At 41.4% G+C, this 22,454-nt stretch overlaps 1 protein-coding gene across 4 annotated transcripts in view; it reads right to left on the bottom strand.

Moving 5' to 3' along the window:
- The window catches only part of HIPK3 (homeodomain interacting protein kinase 3), a 323,948-nt gene that overhangs the window by 279,413 nt on the left and 22,081 nt on the right, over window positions 1-22,454 (bottom strand). For all 4 annotated transcript variants that reach the window (XM_069223525.1, XM_069223524.1, XM_069223527.1 and 1 more), the window contains exon 2: window positions 17,523-18,621. In XM_069223525.1, the coding sequence (XP_069079626.1) occupies window positions 17,523-18,621 (1,099 nt within the window). The remainder of the gene's footprint in view (window positions 1-17,522; window positions 18,622-22,454) is intronic.

The raw sequence follows: 22,454 nt of genomic DNA, 5'->3' as shown, positions 1-22,454 counted from the left end.
ACAAGTAGATTTAAGAAACAACCTGTCCCAGGGACAAGTAGATATTTTATTAAATTCCACACACCTGTGCTTTCCCTTTCAAAACTTAATATTTCTCTGGAGATTGGTTTTAAATAGTTCCTCTTCTCTCGAGAGTCAAAGATCAAAGTCCATCTAGGAAAAAGCCACTTGTCCAGAAGGAAAGAAAGGAATAAGGAGGCATTGAGCAGTGAGGTAAAATCTTTATAGCGACAGAATGATAATCAGAGGGTGGAGTGCTGATAGGTCAGCGATGTTGTGGCAGAAACCACAGCCCCCTTCATGACAGCAAACAGAGGTTGCTGGTTGCAAAAGGACCTATTGTCCGCTTAAGGTTGAGTCCGAGCCCATCATTTCTTACCATTGGTTAGCGTTATTGTCACTCATTTGCTTGCTTTTTTATTAATTAGATTCTGTGACCTTCCCTTCCTTTTCTTGGGTTTGTCCCTCTCCTGGAACATAGTGTCATTACTTGCGTCCTTCCACTGCTTTCTTTTCAGGCACCACTTTTTTTCTTTTTAGATAAGCAGTTCATGAGAGTGCATGTGTTTTACTGAGGTCTCCATATGTACTTCTCATTTCTGCCACTCTTTATGCGTTTCCCTCTTGCCGGTGTGCTTCTGCCCTGCACAGCTTTCTTACCCACACATGCTTCTCACTCAAGAATGGCTTCCGCCTCCCACAACCTTCAAAGCATTTTCAAAAGACTGTTTCACCCCCCTCTAACCCGCCATTTTTTTTTTTTTTTTTTTTTAAACAATCCATTTCTGATTGATTAGAAAAATAAGTTTGCCTCATTTTGCAATCAAGTCATAGCTAAACTCCTACTTTCTAAGCGAAGAACAGCAAGTACTCAGTGCATGGAAGGTGGAGTGAGCTTACTTATAAACTATATATTCAAATCAAAATTAGCTGTTATCTTAAACTTCCATGGATAATAAACAATGTACAAACTGCTGATGCCTTTCATGATAAGATATGATCAGAGCTGACTCAGTGGCATTTTTACAAGACAAGAAAAACAACACTATACTATCTTCTTTAGGTACAGCTAATTTTCATAAGACACAAATTTTGTTAACATAAAATATATATTCTGTCCCAGAGAACGCAATATGTCCATGCGAGACACTGGGTGAAAGAAATGTTGTCCACTGTGTTGGCCTTCAGCCTACAACAACCAGACTGGCATCACGGGAAATTAAATCTGGCCAAACTCTAAAGGTTGCTGATGCATAGGAAACGCAAACAATGAACCGCGCCAGGGCATGAACTCCAATGTAATCCTAGATACATGTCTATTTTCTGTGATGCCACTCTGAATTGCATTTACACAGCACTGGTACAAAAAATCTCTTTGGGTTAGTTAAAATCATAATGTTACTACAGGATACAGATGTAAAAAAAATATGATACATGATTAACAGGATTCCATAAAACGCCACAATCTCACCGGAGACTAAAGTCTTCCTACATCGTTAGTAAGAGCTATCATCAAGATAAAACAGTTCCAAGAGATTAACGAACTGTAAAACAGCCATGACTTGATGATATTCATCAATAAAATGTCATAGTATTGTCAGTCTACCTAGATTATTGAATAATAATCATATACAATCCATTTCGCCAATAATGTTAACCACTAGTAATAAATAGTAGAACCCATGCTTTACCTGTAATTATTTTCCAAAATATTCAACTAAAAGAATACCACGGTTCACCTGACATAGTGATACCATTAAAACCTCAATTGCCTTGCCATCCAGTGACCTTGTCCCCAACCACCCAGCAAAAGTTACCTAGCAAGTCATTACAATATGAACTGAATTGCTGTTTCGTGTAGTTAAATATTTCATCATCTTGCAGTTAAGCGGAGGGTCTGCTGGGTCAGGACCTTTTATTATTGCCATCCTTCATGATCGTATGCCACAGACATTAAAACTCCATTTAAGTAATGATACACATGTTTTTTTTTAAAAAGGGGCATATACAAATTAAATGAATAAAATCCTTCTCAGAGCCACATAATCTACAGGATATAGGGCCACTGTACTTCCAGGATGGTTGGTCTGCCAAAGATGATAATAGGCCAAATCGGGTTGCCATATGCTTTCTCGTTATAAGTGCCAAAAATGTCACGTTTAAGTATGAAGCAGTCTTCAATTTGTCATAATTTTTGAAGGGCCAGCCAGGAAGGAGTATGGCTACTTAACTGGCTTTTGTCATCTAAATAAGTGTGCATTTTAGCAGCTTTATTTACAACTTGCTGAAATACAATGAAGGACAGATTCTTATTCAAGAGCTCGGTTGTCTTTGTTAACTTAATCGAATAAAGATGTTTGTGGTGTGTTGAGTGAGGATTTGTTTCCAACGATAGCCACAGGGAATTGTTTAATACATTTCATCGATTTGACCTGGTTTACGTCAGGTTTTTACTGTGGAATAGCTTCTCCCCAGAGTCTGTTGCATAAGACCGAATTCCTGGTGAACTGTGCGGGAGATACGTTCTGTGGAACTCTTAATACCCGCTTAAATGCGTTGACGTGCAGTCTGCTCAATGGAGATGCGTCTTTTTCCATTCATAATGACACTTACGTAAGTCACACTCGATAGCAATTTTGCAGGTATGACAGCCAATAGTGGCTTAAAGGAGGGCCCATCCAGTTTCTTAGCAAGTGTACAAAACACATAAATCGGGGTATGTCTTTCTTAGTAATGTACCGCTTGTGATCTTGGAAATTTAATCTACTACCTATGCACATTCTTATGTACTTTTTACTACTTAGGAGCGTAGATAGACAGTAGACTAAATTTCAGCCCCGGCTTTCTACCCAGTAGGATGTCATCTGAGCAAGCGGGATAATGAATTCCACAACAACGTTTTGCAATATTGTACTTTTGAAGTCTTTACTTGCAACACTGGATTCTGAACGTTAAGAAAATAACTTCTAGGGACCCATCTTGTAGCTATAGTATTTGTTAAATCCCTTGGAGGAAACTATACTTCTGGTGATTGTAGGCTTCTTCTCTTCTTACTTATTTACAGCTTCTGGGCCTTTCGGCCAGCATCCTCGGAAAGAAGAAAGGATGGGTAATTATTCCTATGTTAAAACACCTCCTGCCATAAAGCTTTTGAAATATCCTGCTTGCCCTATATTATCAGTTTCACTCTTTCTTTTCTTATCTAGTTTTCGTTTTCTTTGTTGCGACCTTCACTATACCTTTCTTAGAGTTTCCTTTAATGACTTACCTTCTGAGGTAGTCACAAAAGCACATTTTACCCCCTAAGGCAGAGGTCTTCAAACCGGGGGGGGTGGGCCCCCCTAGGGGGGCCTCAAGTGGTCCCAGAGGGGTCGCCAAACTCTGGCCAAAAGAAGCATTATACAGATAACAGGCCTTTGTTTTAAACAAAAGCATGTTACTGCATTTTTTAAAAAGGTAACACCTCCTGACTGCAATGTTTAAATAGGTCTGGACATATTTAATCATTGTCATCTTTATAAAATATTTGTGAACAATTCTGGGGGGGGCATAGATTTTTGTTTTTCAACTGGGGGGAGTGGGGGGGGGGGGGGCGGCACTGAGAAGTTTGGAGACCACTGCCCTAAGGTATTATATACGCAGTGAGGTCAGTAACCAAAGATCACTAATTCGTTTGGTACTTTTCGTGAAATTAAAATTATACAAAATGTAATAAAAGCAACCCAAATCAACTCAAATAATTCAGTCATCTCATCATTGCCGAACTCTCAGATTAACTGCTGAGCTGTAACCCCATACACTTTCTCGATACGTGTGGCATGAGGCAAGCTTTTCGTAAGGTCAGCGCCCATTTTATCGCCTCCCATCTCTTCCCCCCCCCCCCCCGCCCCTCCCATTCATAGTTCAAACCCTCGCACACACCTGCTAAAAGCGTGGCGTGTGATGGTGTGAAACTTGCAGGCTTCAACAGATGATTTCGACCTATCCGTGACGTCTCCGTCTTCAGGAAGGGCATCGTAGCCGGAATAAGAATGGCCTACTGTCCGGTTTCCGCATCTCTTCCCCAGGCTGGCTAAAACGGTTAATGAGAAAACTCAGATTCTGGTTCCTTTCCTCGCTTCCCTTCGATTCGCTCAATAGAATCACATCGTCTTCTTCCTCCTTACTTGCTCCGCCTTCTTCACGTCCTGTCTCTAATTCGTCCGTTCTTTCTGTTGCTGTGCCCTTTTCTAGTATGTTCTGTCCTTCTCTTTCTACGCCCTTTTCTTCTGTTACCTGGAAAAATAAAACTCTTTTTCTTTGCTATTACAGGCACAGAAGAGTGCGGGACCAGCGTCGGAATTCCTGTAAATATTTCACTGTAATAATCCCTCTTTTATATCAGGGTGGTTTCTGGTGAAAGGGGCAAAAGCTTCTCTTATTCTACAAAAATGTTTCTTGAATAAACCCAACAGAGGTAAATAAAGAAATGTAGATTTGTCTTTGTGACTGTACAATGAACACCGTTATCAGCTAATGGATTGTTTATTGAAACAGATGGTGGTAATGCCAAGATTAATTAAAACGAAGACAGTCCAACTACCTTTGTTTCCACCCAATGAAATACCTTCACAGAAGGTCAAGGCATGGGAGAAACTACAATATGAGCTTAGAAACAAGGTTGCACGCTTGCACGAGCAACTGCTGCTCCATTAAACGCCACCAACCTCAACAGTACATTGCACAGCCTACCTAGACAAAAGTTTATTTTCAACAGAGGGGTGATAACGGGCAAGTGATCTAAAGCTGAGCAAAGTGTGGGGAGGGAAAGAAATGCAAATTAATTACAAGAAACGAGAGGTTCTGTAACAAATATGTACAGTTGGAGCCGAGCCCACTTTCCTTTAGATTTAAATACGTTTTTCATTAAGCCCCATGGAGGCAAGTATAGCAATCACTTAAGAGACAGACGTCAAAAGCTAAATATATTTCTGAGCATAGGTTAGCAAAACTGGCCGTTTTGCATTGTAACGGACACCCAAAGCATATACTGTTCCTCCTCACATAATGAAACAACTGCAGTTCCCAAATATCGTACATTAACCGTTGTCTCTCGATCTCACATCAACACAGTTTCTGAATGTATCCTTTGCCTTTTAGATCCGATCACGAAGACAACACTGTTCTGAAAGTATCACATTCACCTGGTCTTCAATTCCTGGTCCACCGCAACAGCCGTGGTTAGTATTTTGTTTACATCAGAGATAAACCTTTTGAAAGCCGATCTATAACCTAATGTCAGATCCACGGCAACATTCTGACAAATCAAGATAGGAGCCAGACGGAACAAGACTGGTTACATTATATCCTTTTTTTCAGGCATACGCGTTTCCGCGTTACACATGCCTTTCTCAATGGCAATTATCAGAATGGGCCGTGATTCACTTGATTTTATATATAAACATTACACAACTTTGGTGGATACCTCCGCCAACCTATGCATACTCTCAGTGCGCTGCGTAGCTCTTTAATAGATGTTCCTGCCGCATTGCACCCAAAAACCAATATTGTGGTTAGTACTGTCATGAAATGGAATGAGACTATTGTGTGAACATGTACAAATGCAATGGATTGTGGGTTTTTGAGTCCAATGTGGCCGAAACCCGTGAGTGCTCCTATTGTGTACACACACACACAGCAATTGGAAAACACTACATAAAAAGACAACACCCATTAGTAAAATAAATGTGTTGACCTGACCTAAATGATAACAGCGCTCACATTCAGAGCTGTGAAGGAAATACTTGTTGAGAGGGAGGCTTCGCATTCAAGGAGCTTGTGGAAGTTGGAGGACACAGCAATTTCGGCATGTGCCATCTTGTTCTCATATATAAGAAAGGGGTGAAAGGCTGTCGAACTAGGAATTTGAAATCGGCCACATAAAAGAAACGTTGCAAGACGCTTACAACATACACGAAATTATGCCACCTGGAAAAACAAAACAGAACAATGACTTTGCTATTTGCTAGCTCGTTTGAAAAGGGAGTGCCTTGTACAAAGTAACTTCAAAGTTAGCAGCAATATGTACTCACTGAACACAAATAACTGAGCAATAAAAAGAAACCTCCTATCTCTTAAGGTAGGAAGCAGTTATCAATAGTGTTTGCGAAGGCTGAGGCACTCTAGGGCTCATTTCCACACAGTGAGGCAGCCCACTTTAGAACATGCTGACCTTCGGCAAACGGACGCCCTTCGCGCCGCGCGCCCCCCGGGCTACGTCACCGACGCGGACGGGCAGCCTCTCCATCTATAGTAGGCCACGGTCGACGGCCACCGCCCCGAACCTATTTTAAGAAAGCGCTACTACATTTCTGTGATGCCAAGTTCCAAGTGATAGAATAACATCTGCTCCTGTGCCCAAGCTGTTTACAACTGCACTCCGGGCAAGCCAATGTAGGCCAGTGAGTAGCTGCGTTACGAAGGTCGTGTGTCGAGCAATAGTTTAACTCCTTGCTTCGCGCACAACTAAAAGTACATTCAAGAGATTTCGAATTGTTGAACTATTAAAAGGAATAAAAGGACTGCATATGAGGTTTTAAAACAAAACCGTTTGAATGACGGCTCTTCCAGCAGCAATACAGGAGTAGGAGTAAATCAGGGCGACTCGTTAAAATGACTTATCGTGGTCGATAGTGAACGTTCCCTAAAAGTGCGTTCAGTGGGAGCGCCTCCTACCTTTTCACCCGTGAGCTGTTCAGCACTTCCGAACAACATTGCAGTGTGAAAAGTGCCCTGCCCTTTAACCCGCGTGACCTAAATAAAGCTACTTTATTTTGGGGGGAGGTGTGTGGTCAGATCAAAATCATTTTGAAGACGACATCATTAGTGATATAATCAAGCATTGATAAAGCCAATAAATCGTCCCTGTGGAACCTACTGGCTTTGTCAGTGGTTTCAGCCATGCAGCATGCATCCCCCGATGATTTGCAGCAATGCATTGAAAAGGGAAAAAAGTAATTCTTCATGTGCGTGCCTACAAAATTAAGCAAGTGTTTTTTTTCTTTGTGCTTAGTGATTCAAGTTGGATCTAAACAGAGAAAAAGTAGCACAGGTGGGAGGGAGAAAGCAAAGGGGAGGTACAAGGGAGAGAAGCAAAAGGAAGGGCACAGAGAGGGAAGCAAATGAATAGAGAGGAACCTGGAGCGGGGAAAGCAATTAGGTAACAAAGCAACACGGGGAGAAGAACACAATGGCAAGTGCATCACAGATAAGTCCATGGCCATAGAAAGAGCAATACAAGCACGCCATAGAAAGAGCAATACAAGCACGGCACAGACGGGAGAATTACATGAGGGAGACAGCTGGAAAACAAACGCACGCTTGTGGAGTGCTTAAAACAAAAAGAAAAAAAGTCGTACCTGAAAACGGAGCAGTCTAAGGACAACAAAAGTGCGTCCATTCCCCAAATGTGGTACAGACACACAAAGAAGTAAAGCAAACGAAAATGAAGCAAGCAAATGAGTGTGACAATAAAGTCAATCTATGGTAAGCAATGGGTGGGCACTAAGCCCACTGTAAGCTAACAATAACTCTTGCAAAAGACAACACTGCTGTGTAGTAAAGAAGACTGAAAAAGAACCATCCTCTAAACGACAGCATTCACCCATTCAGGTTGCAGGAGAAGCAGAAGAAATGGAACCCTGAGTAAATATCATATGCATTAGTCTTTGTGGGGCAATTGCCCAAGTCAAAAAGAAAATACAAACAAGTCTCCCAGTCAGTGCTAAGCTCTGATGGTGGTTGCATTTGCTCAAGTGGGTCACAGAAGGAAACCGACAGCCCGGTCCATTTCCAAGAAAGCCACACTGCTTGCATGAGCACTGCCATTGTGTATAAAACACCAATTCAAAGAACCCGAAGGTTGTGCTACAATGCAATACCGCAGGCCCCTAATCCTTGCTAGGCCCATCCTCTGAATACCTGCCTCCGTTGTTGCTTGTAATTCCCTCTTCTGCCGGGAAAAGAATGCTATTACACGGTCGGAGATGGTGGCATCATAACATTTTTTACTAACTTTTAGCCATGCTGTACAGCAGCTGTGCTGCTGTACAAAACGGCAAAAAAACAAGCCAACGGCTTGTGCATAGGCAAGACCTATTGTCTTCAACAATGTTTCCTAAAGCATGGCAAACTAATGGGACTCTAAATTGCCATGAGTATGTACGCTTATTAATGGGGGGAGGTGTCAATATTTTTCAATAATGTACTTATTTTCTTGACTTTAACACCCCTCCACAGTAAAATGTCAAAGCGAAGCATCAATAGGTTGTGTGTGCAATGCAGAGCACCTTGAAGTAAAGTGCCAATTACCTAGGAACCTGGTACTGTTCCAAACCTACCCAAAAGGCGAGCCCTAGTTTAGATCGTCTGTAACGATTTATTCCAATCTACTGGCAAACCAAAGGAAGGGAGTTCACGCCATCAAGATTTAAAGATAATGTAGCTAAGACCAGAACGACCCTACTTGGGGGGGGGGGGGGGGGGGGGGGGGGGGGGGAGATAGGGGGAGATAGAGAGAGAGAGAGAAAGAGAGTCGACAGCACTAAGAAATTGCAAACTTTAAAAATACAGCTCTCTCCTACGAGAACTGAGAAAGTGAGCTGTTGTTTCCCTAACAGTGTTGTTTTTTAACCAAGGGAACTGAATAGACCAATTTGCTATTATTTCCAACTTCCACGAAAGGGAAACGAACAGACTCCGATTGTGGACAAACAAAATTATTCCAAAATGATCTCATACCACATAGGGGTTCAGTTTTACCCTCTTCACGATTTCCTCAAGGGTCACATGAAAATGGTCACTTGGAGTACGCCAAATAAAGAAAAAACAAAACTGACAATATTACTTCACCAAAGAAGCTGCTTTGGGTTTGTCAGTCGCGTTATGTTGATTTTGTTTTTTTGTGTGCAATGTTAATGTGTTCTGGTTTCTTGGCATTTGAGAATTGTGAGAAGTAACTCGGACAAAGCCAGAGGCAACAAGTGGAGCAAACGGGAGCTAAAAGGCCTGGTTTTAAGAGTCTTCTGAATTGACGTGATCTGCATTAGTCGTTACATTCGCCATGAAGTTTATTCCACAGTTCTATTCCGTGTCCCAGGAGGACTGCTTCAAGATACGAAATGGTAGTGGCTAGAATCAGCAGTTTAGTAAAGAAACAAGAGGATTAAAAAAGGACAGTACATTGAAGAGTAATTCCTTCAGAAATGAGGTGGCAGGACGTGAAAGGCTCTGCAGACGGAAGACGCCCTCCACCCTCCCCAACAAAATGCCAAAACAGATGATCGAATAGGTTACATGCACAATTCAGAGCACCTTTAATTTAAAGTGCTTTGGGACAGGAAGCAAGCACAATGCCCAACAATGAGAGAAAATGTAGTCACCATTCACAGACCAAAATGTGAACTGCTATCTTTTGAATGAGTTGGAGATGTTGGATTGAGGCACAGGACAGTCCTACATGTCACTGCAGTAGACAAACCTAAAAGAAGCATTCATATTTACAACAGGCAATAGGATGTGATGGGAAATACAAGTAAAGAGGGGATAAAGCACAAAAGACAAAACTGGAAAATACAGTTTACAGTGGGTGCTAATATCTGGGGATTCAACCAGTATGTCGAGGTTTTGCGTCAGAATAGGGCTGTAGCCATGGATGAAGGTCTTAAAGCTATTCCAAAACGGTAAAACTTTCTACATAAGTAGGATGTCAAATTTGTTCGGTTCCATTTTTAGAAATTTACAGCCGCTCAATGAAAGTATGACCGAGGCAAAGTTGGTTAAGTCGTTCCACAGGTTTGCATTTATAAATATAAGGAGATGGGTGTTGGCATACATAAAAACACTTCAAGCATGAAGTAGCAAGGCCAGAGGGTTTGAATAAAGGTAGAATACAAAAAAGTGGTTAATTGGTAGATACCAGAGGGACTACCCTCTTTAGGGCACTGAAGGTTGAGTCAAAAAGGGTAGAACCACTGTCAGACTAGGTGCAGAGCCAAGCGATTCATCTGTGGTGGCAGAGTCAATGAGCGATAGGTGAGACAACTGCGTTAGGGCAGTTAAGGCACTGTGAAGCAACTTTTTTTTATTTCTTTAAAAGGAGGCGAGTCTTCAACTCTTTCCTAAGCTGGAGCAGCAATGGGGCAGTCTGGATGGACACCATTATGTTGTTCCAGATGCTAGCTGCATAGATGGAAGAATTTCTTTCTTACACTTCTTATTCTGCAGTGCGATGGTGTCTTGGCTCCGGGTGTGCCGAAAATCACCAGAGGTCAAGCTTGTCTTCAAGATAAGCAGGGTTGCTGGTCATGGATAACACTTTAAATGATGAATCTGGTTTTGAAGAGGTGAGAGCTGGCATGGTGAGCCAACTGAGTTCTATCAGGATGGGGGTAATGTGATCATATTTTTCCAGGAGAAGTGCTGCTGCATGTAGGATGCCTTTAAGGGGTGCTAGTGTAGGAGGCCGTGACCACCATCCCAATGCGAGAGTACGATGATTGAGCAGCAACACTGATGTTGCTTTGTGGAAGAAACAGTTTCACTTTTTTTTTCGAAACAGCATTAGTACCAAGCAGTCTGTATTTTTTTGGGCAATGTATTAATTAAAGGCGAGGTTGGTGAACAAGGTAAATCCAAGAAATCTGGCATTCGGTTTGAGTTGGCATGCAAAGCGGTCAAGGATCAAGTCATTAAGACAGGTCCATACTACTTCTTGTTCTTGCCAAACAACTGGAATTCTGTTTTAGTTGGGTTAAGCTTCACGTAGGTGCTGGACACCCAGGTCTAGATGATGTGTAGGCAGTGGCTGAGGCGTTGGATGTCAAATGCCGTGCAGACTTTAAAAAAATGTATTTTTGGCATATTGGTGAACCCTGATGCTGTTATCTGCAAGTACAGCACCAAATGGCTCCATGTAGAGGTTGAATACTCAGGACCAGCATTGTCAGTCAAGAGAAAATAACTATTTTTAGGCAGACGCAAACAATGAGTGCAGGTGTTGTGCAGTCACTTAAACTGAAGAGAGCCAATGGGTAGAGTTGGCTGACCTAATGCATCATCCAGTATGCTACAAGTGGGGCGGAAGCAAAATGTGAACTACAATTTAACAGACCAATGGATGAAACTTAATGACCAAAAGCCCCTCTCTGTATGTATACCATGAGTGATTTTCTTAGGGAAAAAAAAAAAAAATCTGGCGAAACAGCAAAAGTTAACAAGCGCTGTCAAAGCTAATAGGCCTCACCTATGCGAGAGCTATGGCTAAGCATCTCAACAGTTTGCAATTAATGTTTCTGTGACCTCGGCCGAACCCAGCTCTTAAAACATTGATGTTCAAAGACTTACAATTTTAAGAGCCAAACAAAATAATAGCTTCTCACACGTTAAGATGTTAACATGTAAATTTCATTTGTACAACTGCCACTACATTTTGTCACATTTTCAACAACCATAGGCACGGCAAAAGGGGGCCACTAAAACCAATAGAACAATAAACAGGAAAAAGAAAGCAACCGCTTCTCGAATTTGGCTCACATAGGAACTTTGCTATTTGTGTAGCTCTTTAATGGCCAAGATGTCATTATGTAATGAACAAATGCACTGCCTACTTAACCTTAAGGAGATACAGAAGTGTGACTATTAAGGCTAAAAGACCTCATATACAAATAATATAAAATACAGGAAAATTAAAGAGATCACTTGAACATCCTATTAGATGAAAGTTTATTGCACCAGTGTAATTTTTGTTAAAAGCTGAGGCTAGCCATTTCTATACGTTCAGGAAAACTTTAAAAACGAAATTAAAACCATCAGAAATAAAATTAACAGAGACAAGACTGTATAAAGTTGGAATTTTTCACCTTGAGTTCTGCTCGAGAGTCCTACACAACAATGTTATTAATTAAATGAACAGCACACAGTACGTATCAATATGTTCCACACATCAACGGCTAAAAAGATGTGCTGGTATTCTTTGGAACGCTTTTCCAAGGTATATAGTGTACCTTTCTCGCAATACTGCTCAGTAATGCTCAAGAAACCAACATAGGATGTAGAAGAGTCTGCATTCTTATTCGGATAAAGCCCAGTTTGTCACATAGTAGGCACTGAATCAAAACAGTTGGATGGTGTGAAGAGTCCCTACCTCCCCCAAACAGTTGAATGGAGTGTTTATTATCCTTTCTGCATTGCAAGCTAATGTGGGTTAGTGTCTAGAGTGTGTGAAGCTTTTAAAAAAAAAACAAACAAAAAAAAACACACAAGACCACAAACATCCCGCTCCATCTTGTCGAAACGCATTGAAGCTTGCTTCTCCACCTTCACCCCCAGCTTTGGATCTGTGCCACACCTGAAAGGCAACTCTGCAGCGGAACATGCTCATCACTAGTGTGGTCATCAAAATGAGAACGCGATGACAATGTGCCTAAAAACAATTTAGTTTGTAGTTTTGTGCTCAGGAAAAGGTGCAGCAAACATAGAGCATACACTAGTCACTCCTCGGTTAGATCCAACACCAGTGGAGGACAGTGGTAAATTCGAAAAATATTCATTAGAGGGGAATGGGTGTAGAAAACGCAGCCCATAGCCATGTAGTAATAAACAATTCAAGAAAGATCATAGCATCATAAGGTCATATGAATAACCGAATCCTTCGAAAGTAGGAAAGGCATAACAAAAAGGAAAAGAGACACCCTTAAATGAAAAACCAGCATGCCAACTAAAGCTTCATTATATTTTTGTTGTTGTTGAATATGCGTTTCATAACGAGGCTCTACACCCACTCTGTATATTGCAACACATGCAAGCAGCTCAACAGTGAAGTATATTTGCTTGTTCAGAAGCAGATGCACCATTACTGCTTTTTGGACTTAGATGATTTGGCTCAGACCCTAGAATGAATATATCAATCTTGCATGTCTTAAAACCAATGCACCACTCAGCTATTGAATGCAATAAAACTTGCATTTCTTGCATTACTTGAAAGATTCAAAGAATCATGTAAATCTTTCCTTATGGGCTACTGGACGACTGAAATTTAATGGAACCTTGTTTGTTCTATAGATTAAAAGATCTATTAGTTGATAACCATTTATATCCCTTTTTTTTACAAAGGAAACGTTTAAACCTCTTTGATCTTGTGCCACTCCCTGCATAGTATTTAATTGACACAAGAAAGCAGAGATTGGGTAATTGAGAGGAAGTTTTCAAACAACTATCTTTGCCTTTAGGGTATTTTGTAGTTCTAAATACATGACCAAGTGAGGGAGGAAAGGTAGGATGAAGAAAAGGTGGAGATTAAAGTTCTTCCAATCACTTTATTAATACATCAATGACTGAGAACCAAAGCCAAAGAAGTACATGAGATTCAATAACAGTCTCCCCTTAGGACGCTAGTACACTGAAAACGTTTTAATAATGGATTTCTTTTCTTGCATAAGGGTAGATGTCTGAGACGGACAGCAGTTCCCTTCACTACTTAAACCAGTCTTCAAAAGTGAGAAGTACATAAAAACAAGCATTTGCAATGCAATGGGTCTCGTGTTTGCTCCAATTAGAGCTATTGTAAATTCCTAGCAGGACTTTTCTTGCCACTTAAATTGAAAATGAAAAGTAAAACAGCTGACATAAGCGAGCTGATTCAAAGCGCCATAGCCACCATGAGCGCAAAGGAGAGACACAAGAAAAATATTTTTTTGCGCGCAGTCAAACGTATCATCAATCATTCAATTATCCATGTAACAGGGTCAGTCTGCAAGGCGGTAACAAAACTGCTCCAAGGAGGGACAAACAAAGCGTTTACCAATGACAAAGGAGTTTTGAAAGGCAAGTCCACGAACGGGTGAAAGTGATAGGTGTGCAGTGGGCGTGGTTAAAAGCCCACAATGCTTACTACGGGTCGAAGTGTTTCCGCGCTCAACCTAAAAAACACAAAGCCTACAAGATTATTAAAAAAAAAAAAAACACACACCTGTTTTTGCCTGGCTAGAAAATAAATAACCCGGCCAAGTAAACTGAAGAAAAAAAAAAAAGCATACAAGCAAATCCTGGACCACGTGCCATTTGGAGAAAAAGATGGTGAGAAATGTCGACAGCATGTAAGACATTTACCCAAGCACTTCTTTCCTAAACTTGTATGGCAACTTGAACATTAATCAACTGAGCCCATTTTATTTTTAACAGTGCTATTGTGAGAAATAAGTATATCAGAAAAAGAATCGAAGATAAAATAATTGGCACACATTGTAGACCTGCTTTGTAATTTATAAAAATAAAATAAAAAATAAAACACACATTACGATTCAATCTATCTGTTCGGTGTTGATTTGCAACAAGAAAACCATAAAGAACTAACAAATGAAAAAAGTAGGAATATAAACACTACTGTTCTCCTTGGCTTTGAAGGACTTTTATAAAGGTAACAGCAGGAATAATGTGTGACACGAACGGGATGTACGGTTTAACCAAACCGCTGCTTCCACAGCCCTGCAGATTTAAAATGTAACTGGCAAAGGGACAGAAACCATCATCATTTAGGTCTGTTCCTTTTCTTGGAGCTATACTTAAGACATGTGCACACACAAAGCAGTTGAGGAAGGAATTGTACACAGAGCTCCAATTTCTTTTATACCAATCATATCATAAAAAAATCTGTGTTTGCAGAGCGTATATGGTGAGTTTCGCTTTGCAGGGCTTCTGTGAACAGCAATATGAAATCTCCAGACAGAAAGACAAAAAACAAACCAAAACACACATCTCTACTTTATTCACTCTGACACAAAAACTGCTCCCAACCCAGCCACTTTTCTTATTATTCCTAACTCCGTATCAATTTTTGTCCTTTGGCTCTTCTCTTTTTAATAGACAATTTTGCTACCCAGGCACTAACGTACATGTAAATGTCTAGAGTACTCCAAACCAAGGTGACTAACAGGATTGTGATGGCAATTATTTTAAGGTAATAACTGTATTAGCAAGTTTGTCATTCCCCACAACCCAGCACAAGGTGCAATAAAGTATTAGAGTAAACAGTATAAAGAAAAGCGCTTGGAGTTGGACTAAAACATTTTATGAAACGTACCTCACCAATACATGAGCGAATGAGCCATTGGGTCGGCAAACATGGACAGATGATGGCTACTGCCACACCATCAACTCCTCAAAAAGGGAGAAGTATACATACATTCCAACTCCTGGTACTAATCCGCATTACATGTTAACAGTCCACACCTGCTCTCTTCCGAGTCCAAAAGACTGAGCCACTTTTTTCGAGGGGGAGGGTAATTTATCTGCTCATAAAATCTGCAGATAAAATATTATAGAAAGTATATCTGTATTGACACAGGCCTTAACGAGGATAAGTTGCAAAAATAGATAAGCGTGCATACACAAACACCTTCCACTTCAATGTTTTTCTTCCTCCATCTCCTCCCAAATGTTCTCCACATCATATAAACCGAACTACATACTGATAAAGTATAACATTTATCTAATAGCTCTTCCAAACAACCAAAAGGTGGGAAGTGCCAAATCATGGGAAATAAATGCCTCAGTCTACCCTACTGTCCCAGCTCTTTACAGCCCTTCAAACAGGAACCATAAAAACTCTTCAAGCATCCTGTAACTAAGCCCTCCTTCGTTTTGTTAGGTCGAGGTCCCACCAAGCTCCTCTTCATCTAAGTTGCTTATTTGTCTGTTAAACCGTCAGGTCTCTCAAGTTGACTCAGCATTCCCACTTAAATTACATCCCACTTTATGAACGAACCGACTTATCACCCCAGGAAGTCCCATCTGGGTCCGCATCTCATCCACACAGCTTCGAACTTGGGGACAATACAAAGTACTTCAGAGTGTCCTCACAGCTCCCAAGCAAGCATTGTGACCGAGCTTAAAGACCTCCAAACGAACAAAAACTTCGACAAGGCCAACAGCTTTCGTTTAGTGCAGTGCATGCACAGCGACAAACGCCACTCATGCACACAGTGAAATCAAACACATTAATGTGCCTATGGTTACAAAGCAAGCCATCTTAGGACATTCATGCACACAAACTACTAGAATTACATGCACACCGACCAGAGATATAGGCCAACAAAAGCATGAAGACAGCAATCTGACTGATTGGCAAAGCTGGAAAAGCTGCATAGTTAGGGATGATCGAGTTCTTATGTCCACTGAATATTGCAACTGTTGAAGAAACCACATCTGAGGTAGCAGAATCAATTATGTGTGGGTGACAGAAGACTTCAGGCACCACAACAACATTATTTCCCTCTTCGGCATGATAAACTGAAGGTAATATAGAAAGTGCACCGTGAATGTCGAAACTACCCTAGGTCCTTTTGGTAAAAACACACACACCAAACACTGCAAACATCAAAATTAGGGTTGCCAGAGTACACCATGAAGCTTGTTTAACATGCATGTCAAGTGTGACACTCGAGGTAGGAAACAGACCATCTCACAACTCTAGTTGTAAACTGCAATTTGTAAACATCTACTGTACAAAGTTTATTTTCTAGACTAAATATGCACGTAGGGCTTTCAGTTCTGCAATTCCACTTACATTTCTTGTTCTAGCCAAATTGTCTTCTACTGAACGTAATACAGCGCATTTCCCTTTTAGTCATAATGCCTTCGAAATTGTACCACCTTGCTTACATTTAGCTGGAACTTGGAGGGCCCCACTAATAAAGCGTTATAATGGCATTAAAATACAGCACAACTAATCCACACTAAAATGGTTGACTAGTTAGGCTATTCAGGGCAGATAATGAAGTGCAAATTCACACAGGTTGTTATAGCGAATAAACGTTTTCAATGCTTTGTTAGGGTGAGATTTATTTTTACCAGTGCAACCAATGAAAAGTAAAGATACCACATTAGCACTGATGCATGAGGTCGACTCCAGAAGCATACTCCCTATATAGCCCACACAAAGCCAAAAAGTCCACTGGTTGTACTAAAGACCACTGCTCCTGCATCTCTGAAGGGATAAAGTGTAAATGACATGCGGGGCATTAATAAAGCTGAGTCTAACATACAATATTTACAGACCAACTCGAAAGTAACAATTCAGTATGGAGGTAAAACAAGATAATCACCTATCAAGTAGCTGTTATAACGAGGTATTAGAATAAACCTCACATAACGTTTGTAAACTGAAAAAAAAAAAAGTGGATATAGCATGTTCGCCATTAAGAACACACACAAGCATTTACTGGATGTAAAGAAAGAACAGGTACAGAGACACAAAAAAATTCTCATGACCGGAAAAATTAGTTGACAGCTTGTATCAGCGCGGTGATGAGCAATATTTTTGATGCAATGTGCAAAATGTTTCCTTCTGCGATATTACCACAGTATCATTCTATTGCATTTAGCAGTACAAATTCACATTTGCAACAATTTTTCTTCATATTTCAGTCAAACGAAAACACAAAGGAGTTAAAAAAAACTGCACAAATGATTCACAGTAAAACTCTTACCTGTAGTATCGAGACTGCAAATACGTTGAACATACTGTTTTCGAAACATGGCTGGCAGATCCAAAGTCAATCACTTTAACCCTATACGGTTGCCGAACGGGATCCACCAACATAATATTCTCCGGTTTGAGGTCAGCATGGATTAAACCAAGGCTTTTCAGTTTTTTCAGTGCAGTTGCCACTTGTTGAAGAATGGGCCGAATTACTTTCAGTGGCAGTGGACTAAATTTATTTTGCTTTAAAAAATCATACAAGTTTTGCTCCAACATTTCAAAAACCAAACACGTGTGATTATGATGCTGAAAGCATTCATAGGCCCGCACCAAGTTAAACTCATCAGCATTTTCGTTACTTAGTCTTGCCAATATGCTCACTTCAATTTGCCCCTGGCGTGCATAAGAAGGATGATTCTTTAAAATTTTGATTGCCACCACCTCATTTGTTCCCCGCTTCCAGCACTTCACCACTTGCCCAAAGGTCCCACGCCCAAGAAAGTCAAGAACCTCATAGGTGTTCTTCACAGAACAAAGCACTTCATGCTGTACAAGCTGATAATCACCATCTCCGCTGCTGCCATTGTGCTTGGAGGCCACTGTCGAAGTCACAACTGTCACCGGATTCCCCATATTGGTTTGCAGCATTGCCGGCAAAATAGAGAGTTCGTCAACTATCTGCATTGTGTCAGTCTGATTATCAAGCTCCTCACTTTTACGCTTCAATCCGCATCGCTGCTGACTGTCTACCACATTGAACCCACTTCCCTGCGTCTTGTTTGGAGGTGCCTCTGAGGGGGGTTGCTGCGCCTGCGCTGCTGTATCCTCTTGATTCCTTGCTTTGTTTCTTAAAGCAGCTGCACCTGTCTGCAGTAGAAAGTTCTGGCCCCGAGGTCTGTCAAATGCTTTCTTCGTTGAGTGTGAATTGCTGCTCCTTTTAATGGGGTGCGTAACAGGGTTTTTACCACTTACATAGCTACGTGGGTAGGTCCTTTCATGGTACACACAACTACTTGGCTCTACTTTAAGTTTCTTTACAGTACAAAAGGCACTTGACTGGGTTTGAAAAACGTATGGTGGGTAGACCAAAACTTCTGAGGCCATACCTAAGAAAGGAAGGAAACAAAGTCAGAATTCAGTTCTTTCTGTATTTTTTCAAATCCCTACGACAATCACAACACCTATATCACCAGCCAGAAAGGTCAATCTTGCAGGAACAACATGTACACTTCAGTACAACCACCATTTACCTAGACAAAGCTGTGGTTCTGTGGCTACCCCATACCCAGCAAGAGCTCTAGCAACAATTGTCAGAGAAATCCATAAAAACCTTAGGACCTAATTGGCCTAACAACCCATGTCAGAGCGCCAATGGGAAATTCTTCTTGGCACGTGAATTACTAAGTAAAAAGAAGTCAGTTAAGCTTGATGATTGATAATGCCAAAGTGAATAAAAAACTTCAATAATGGAGGTGAACGCAACTGCCTGGACAGAAGAAAAGGGAACAGGTAATATAAATGTAAGGGAGTTAATATCTTAATAGCCTACAGAGACGGCTGTGTTACGACAAACAGGGACCAATGAAATGCTGACAGTGGACATGCTGAAACTGTAAACCTGAGTGTAGGCTCAAGAAGAGAGTTGAGGGGAGGGAACGTGCAGACACTTGAGCAGCGCCTGAACAACATTTTAAATTTTCTTGTGATTACACGACTGGTTTCCACACTAGAGCATTGATGGCCCGTTCCAGACACCTTACATCTGTTCACACGGACTCCTGGCGGGTTGTAACAATTATTGCCAACTAGGTGTTAAGAATCGGAACCTTTGCGCCACAGGGGTGCCCACACTATGCAACAAAGCAGCACAGGTCTAGAATCTTGACTACCAAAACAGTACATTAAAAAAAAAAAAAAAAAAAAAAAAAAGTCAGCTTTGAGATTTTATCTATTGCCCCCTCCATAATATTTATGTCTCTCAATACCCCACCCTGATTCTAGTTCTTCCATTTTTTACAGCTGTTACGTCGATGACTTAGTGCGCTATATTTTCACTTGACTACATCCATGCAATAGCACAACAGTTATTCAGAAGGAAAAACCATGTCAAGGTTTCTAAAAGAAAGAGTGCCGAAAAGGTACACTCTCCGGAAAACACTCATTTGTCTTTAGGAACAGAAAGAAAGTCCGGAAACAAAAAAACAGATATCCATCAGTGTCTGCTTGGTTTAACTGCAAACGAAGTTAAAACAATGTATCGGTGCTGCACCGGCAGAAAAGATTGATTAAATGTACAATTCAAATGAACGGGATAACATTTTCCACAGTAACCCCTTTCTCAGTCTACAACAAACTACCATTGATTGGTACGACTGATTTAACTCAAATCTTGTTTATCCTAATTCAAATGAAATAAAATCAAAGTCGAACAAAAACAATGTTACGCCAAAACAAAGCCATGTAAGTCTAGTAAGCCAAATTACAACACAACTGTACTTTGAAGGAGTAAGCAATTCGGATCAGAGGATCAATTTTGTACAATTTCATAAAATACATGCATATGGTGCATCATTTTATTTTACAACTTAGATAAACAGCCACCTCCTTGTTACACAGATAATTGGAAAAAAGGACTAGGAGGTTTAAAAAAAAAAAAAAAAAAAAAAAAAAAAAAAACCCTGAGTAATACTGCTTTTCACAAAAGAATTAAGGTGAGGAAACAAGTAGTGGTTAGGATTCTGGGAATCCATCCTTACATGAAATTCCATTCTTAATGTCGTATTTATGGTAACGAAGCCTCCTAACTGTCAAACCACAGTAAAGCGTACGAGACTAAACTAGTATCGCAATAGGCATGCTTAAAATAAACAACCACAATATGTCTGCTTTTCGGCTGAAAACCGAATAACTAACCGGAAACAAGTAGCAGGAACATACTAGCAACTTAGTCAGCACTCAATTCCCAAAAATAGTTACAGTTGGAAAAAGAAACAAGAAAAAAACAAGCATTTGCAATGCAATGGGTTTCGCATTTGCTCGAATTAGAGTTATTAGCGTTGGAAACTAACAGGACTTTTCTTGCCACATAAATTGACAATGCCACGGCAGCCACGAGCATCAGCGCCAACGAGAGACACAAAAAGAAAAAGAAGTTCACTTGCAGTCAAACTTATCGACAAAAGTGCCATTAGCCATGTAACAGGGGCGATGGCCAAGGCTTTAACAAAACCTCCACGAGGAGGGACAAACCATTTACCAATGTCAAAGGATTTTTGAAGGACAAGCCCACGAATGAGTGGTAGTGATGGGTGTGAGATGGACGTTGTTAAATGCCAAGATACATATGCAAATGTCGGAAATGCAGCGCTTGCGCGCTGCTACGCTCAATTTAAAAACAACAAGTATGTCCACCCTACAAGACTGTTTAATTCATGCAGGCTCTCAACACACTACCTTATAGTTTGTTGTGTCAGGCAGTGATGTTTCACATCCCAAATCTATTCTTAGCAAAACCACCAGCTACATGCTGGGTTCAAACACAAAAGGGGGCAGGCAGCTCAACCACTTGATCTGATGAAGTCCATGATTATATCTGGCTTCCCCTGTACGATGGCTACTAATGTCTTTTCTTCATGGTTAATAGCAGCCAAACAGGTACTGTACAACATGAACCAAAGATTAAAAAAACAAGTGTAAGGAAATGCCTCCTTGGCATGGTTACCCCCTGACTTTTTGCCTTTGCTGATGCTATGTTTTGAATTGAAAGTGTGCTGAGGCCTGCTAACCAGGCCCCAGCACCAGTGTTCTTTCCCTAACCTGTACTTTTGATTCCACAATTGGCACACCTGGCATCCAGATAAGTCCCTTGTAACTGGTACCTCTGGTAACAAGGGCCCTGATGCCACGGAAGGTCTCTAAGGGCTGCAGCATGTATTATGCCACCCTGGAGACCCCTCACTCAGCACAGACACACTGCTTACCAGCTTGTGTGTGCTAGTGAGAACAAAATGAGTAAGTCGACATGGCACTCCCCTCAGGGTGCCATGCCAGCCTCTCACTGCCTATGCAGTATAGGTAAGACACCCCTCTAGCAGGCCTTACAGCCCTAAGGCAGGGTGCACTATACCATAGGTGAGGGTACCAGTGCATGAGCACTGTGCCCCTACAGTGTCTAAGCAAAACCTTAGACATTGTAAGTGCAGGGTAGCCATAAGAGTATATGGTCTGGGAGTCTGTTTTACACAAACTCCACAGCACCATAATGGCTACACTGAAAACTGGGAAGTTTGGTATCAAACTTCTCAGCACAATAAATGCACACTGATGCCAGTGTACATTTTATTGTAAAATACACCACAGAGGGCACCTTAGAGGTGCCCCCTGAAACTTAACCGACTATCTGTGTAGGCTGACTGGTTCCAGCAGCCTGCCACACTAGAGACATGTTGCTGGCCCCATGGGGAGAGTGCCTTTGTCACTCTGAGGCCAGTAACAAAGCCTGCACTGGGTGGAGATGCTAACACCTCCCCCAGGCAGGAGCTGTAACACCTGGCGGTGAGCCTCAAAGGCTCACCCCTTTGTCACAGCACTGCAGGACACTCCAGCTAGTGGAGTTGCCCGCCCCTCTGGCCCCGGCCCCCACTTTTGGCGGCAAGGCCGGAGAAAATAATGAGAATAACAAGGAGGAGTCACTGGCCAGTCAGGACAGCCCCTAAGGTGTCCTGAGCTGAGGTGACTCACTTTTAGAAATCCTCCATCTTGCAGATGGAGGACTCCCCCAATAGGATTAGGGATGTGACCCCCTCCCCTTGGGAGGAGGCACAGAGGGTGTACCCACCCTCAGGGCTAGTAACCATTGGCTACTAACCCCCCAGACCTAAACACGCCCTTAAATTTAGTATTTAAGGGCTTCCCTGAACCTAAAGATTGAGATTCCTGC

Source organism: Pleurodeles waltl, chromosome 3_1 (assembly GCF_031143425.1).
Source record: "Pleurodeles waltl isolate 20211129_DDA chromosome 3_1, aPleWal1.hap1.20221129, whole genome shotgun sequence".
In the NCBI taxonomy this organism is placed as follows: Eukaryota; Metazoa; Chordata; class Amphibia; order Caudata; family Salamandridae; genus Pleurodeles; species Pleurodeles waltl.
The sequence above is the reverse complement of the archived record's forward strand: the minus strand, read 5'-3'. Positions and strand labels throughout refer to the sequence as shown.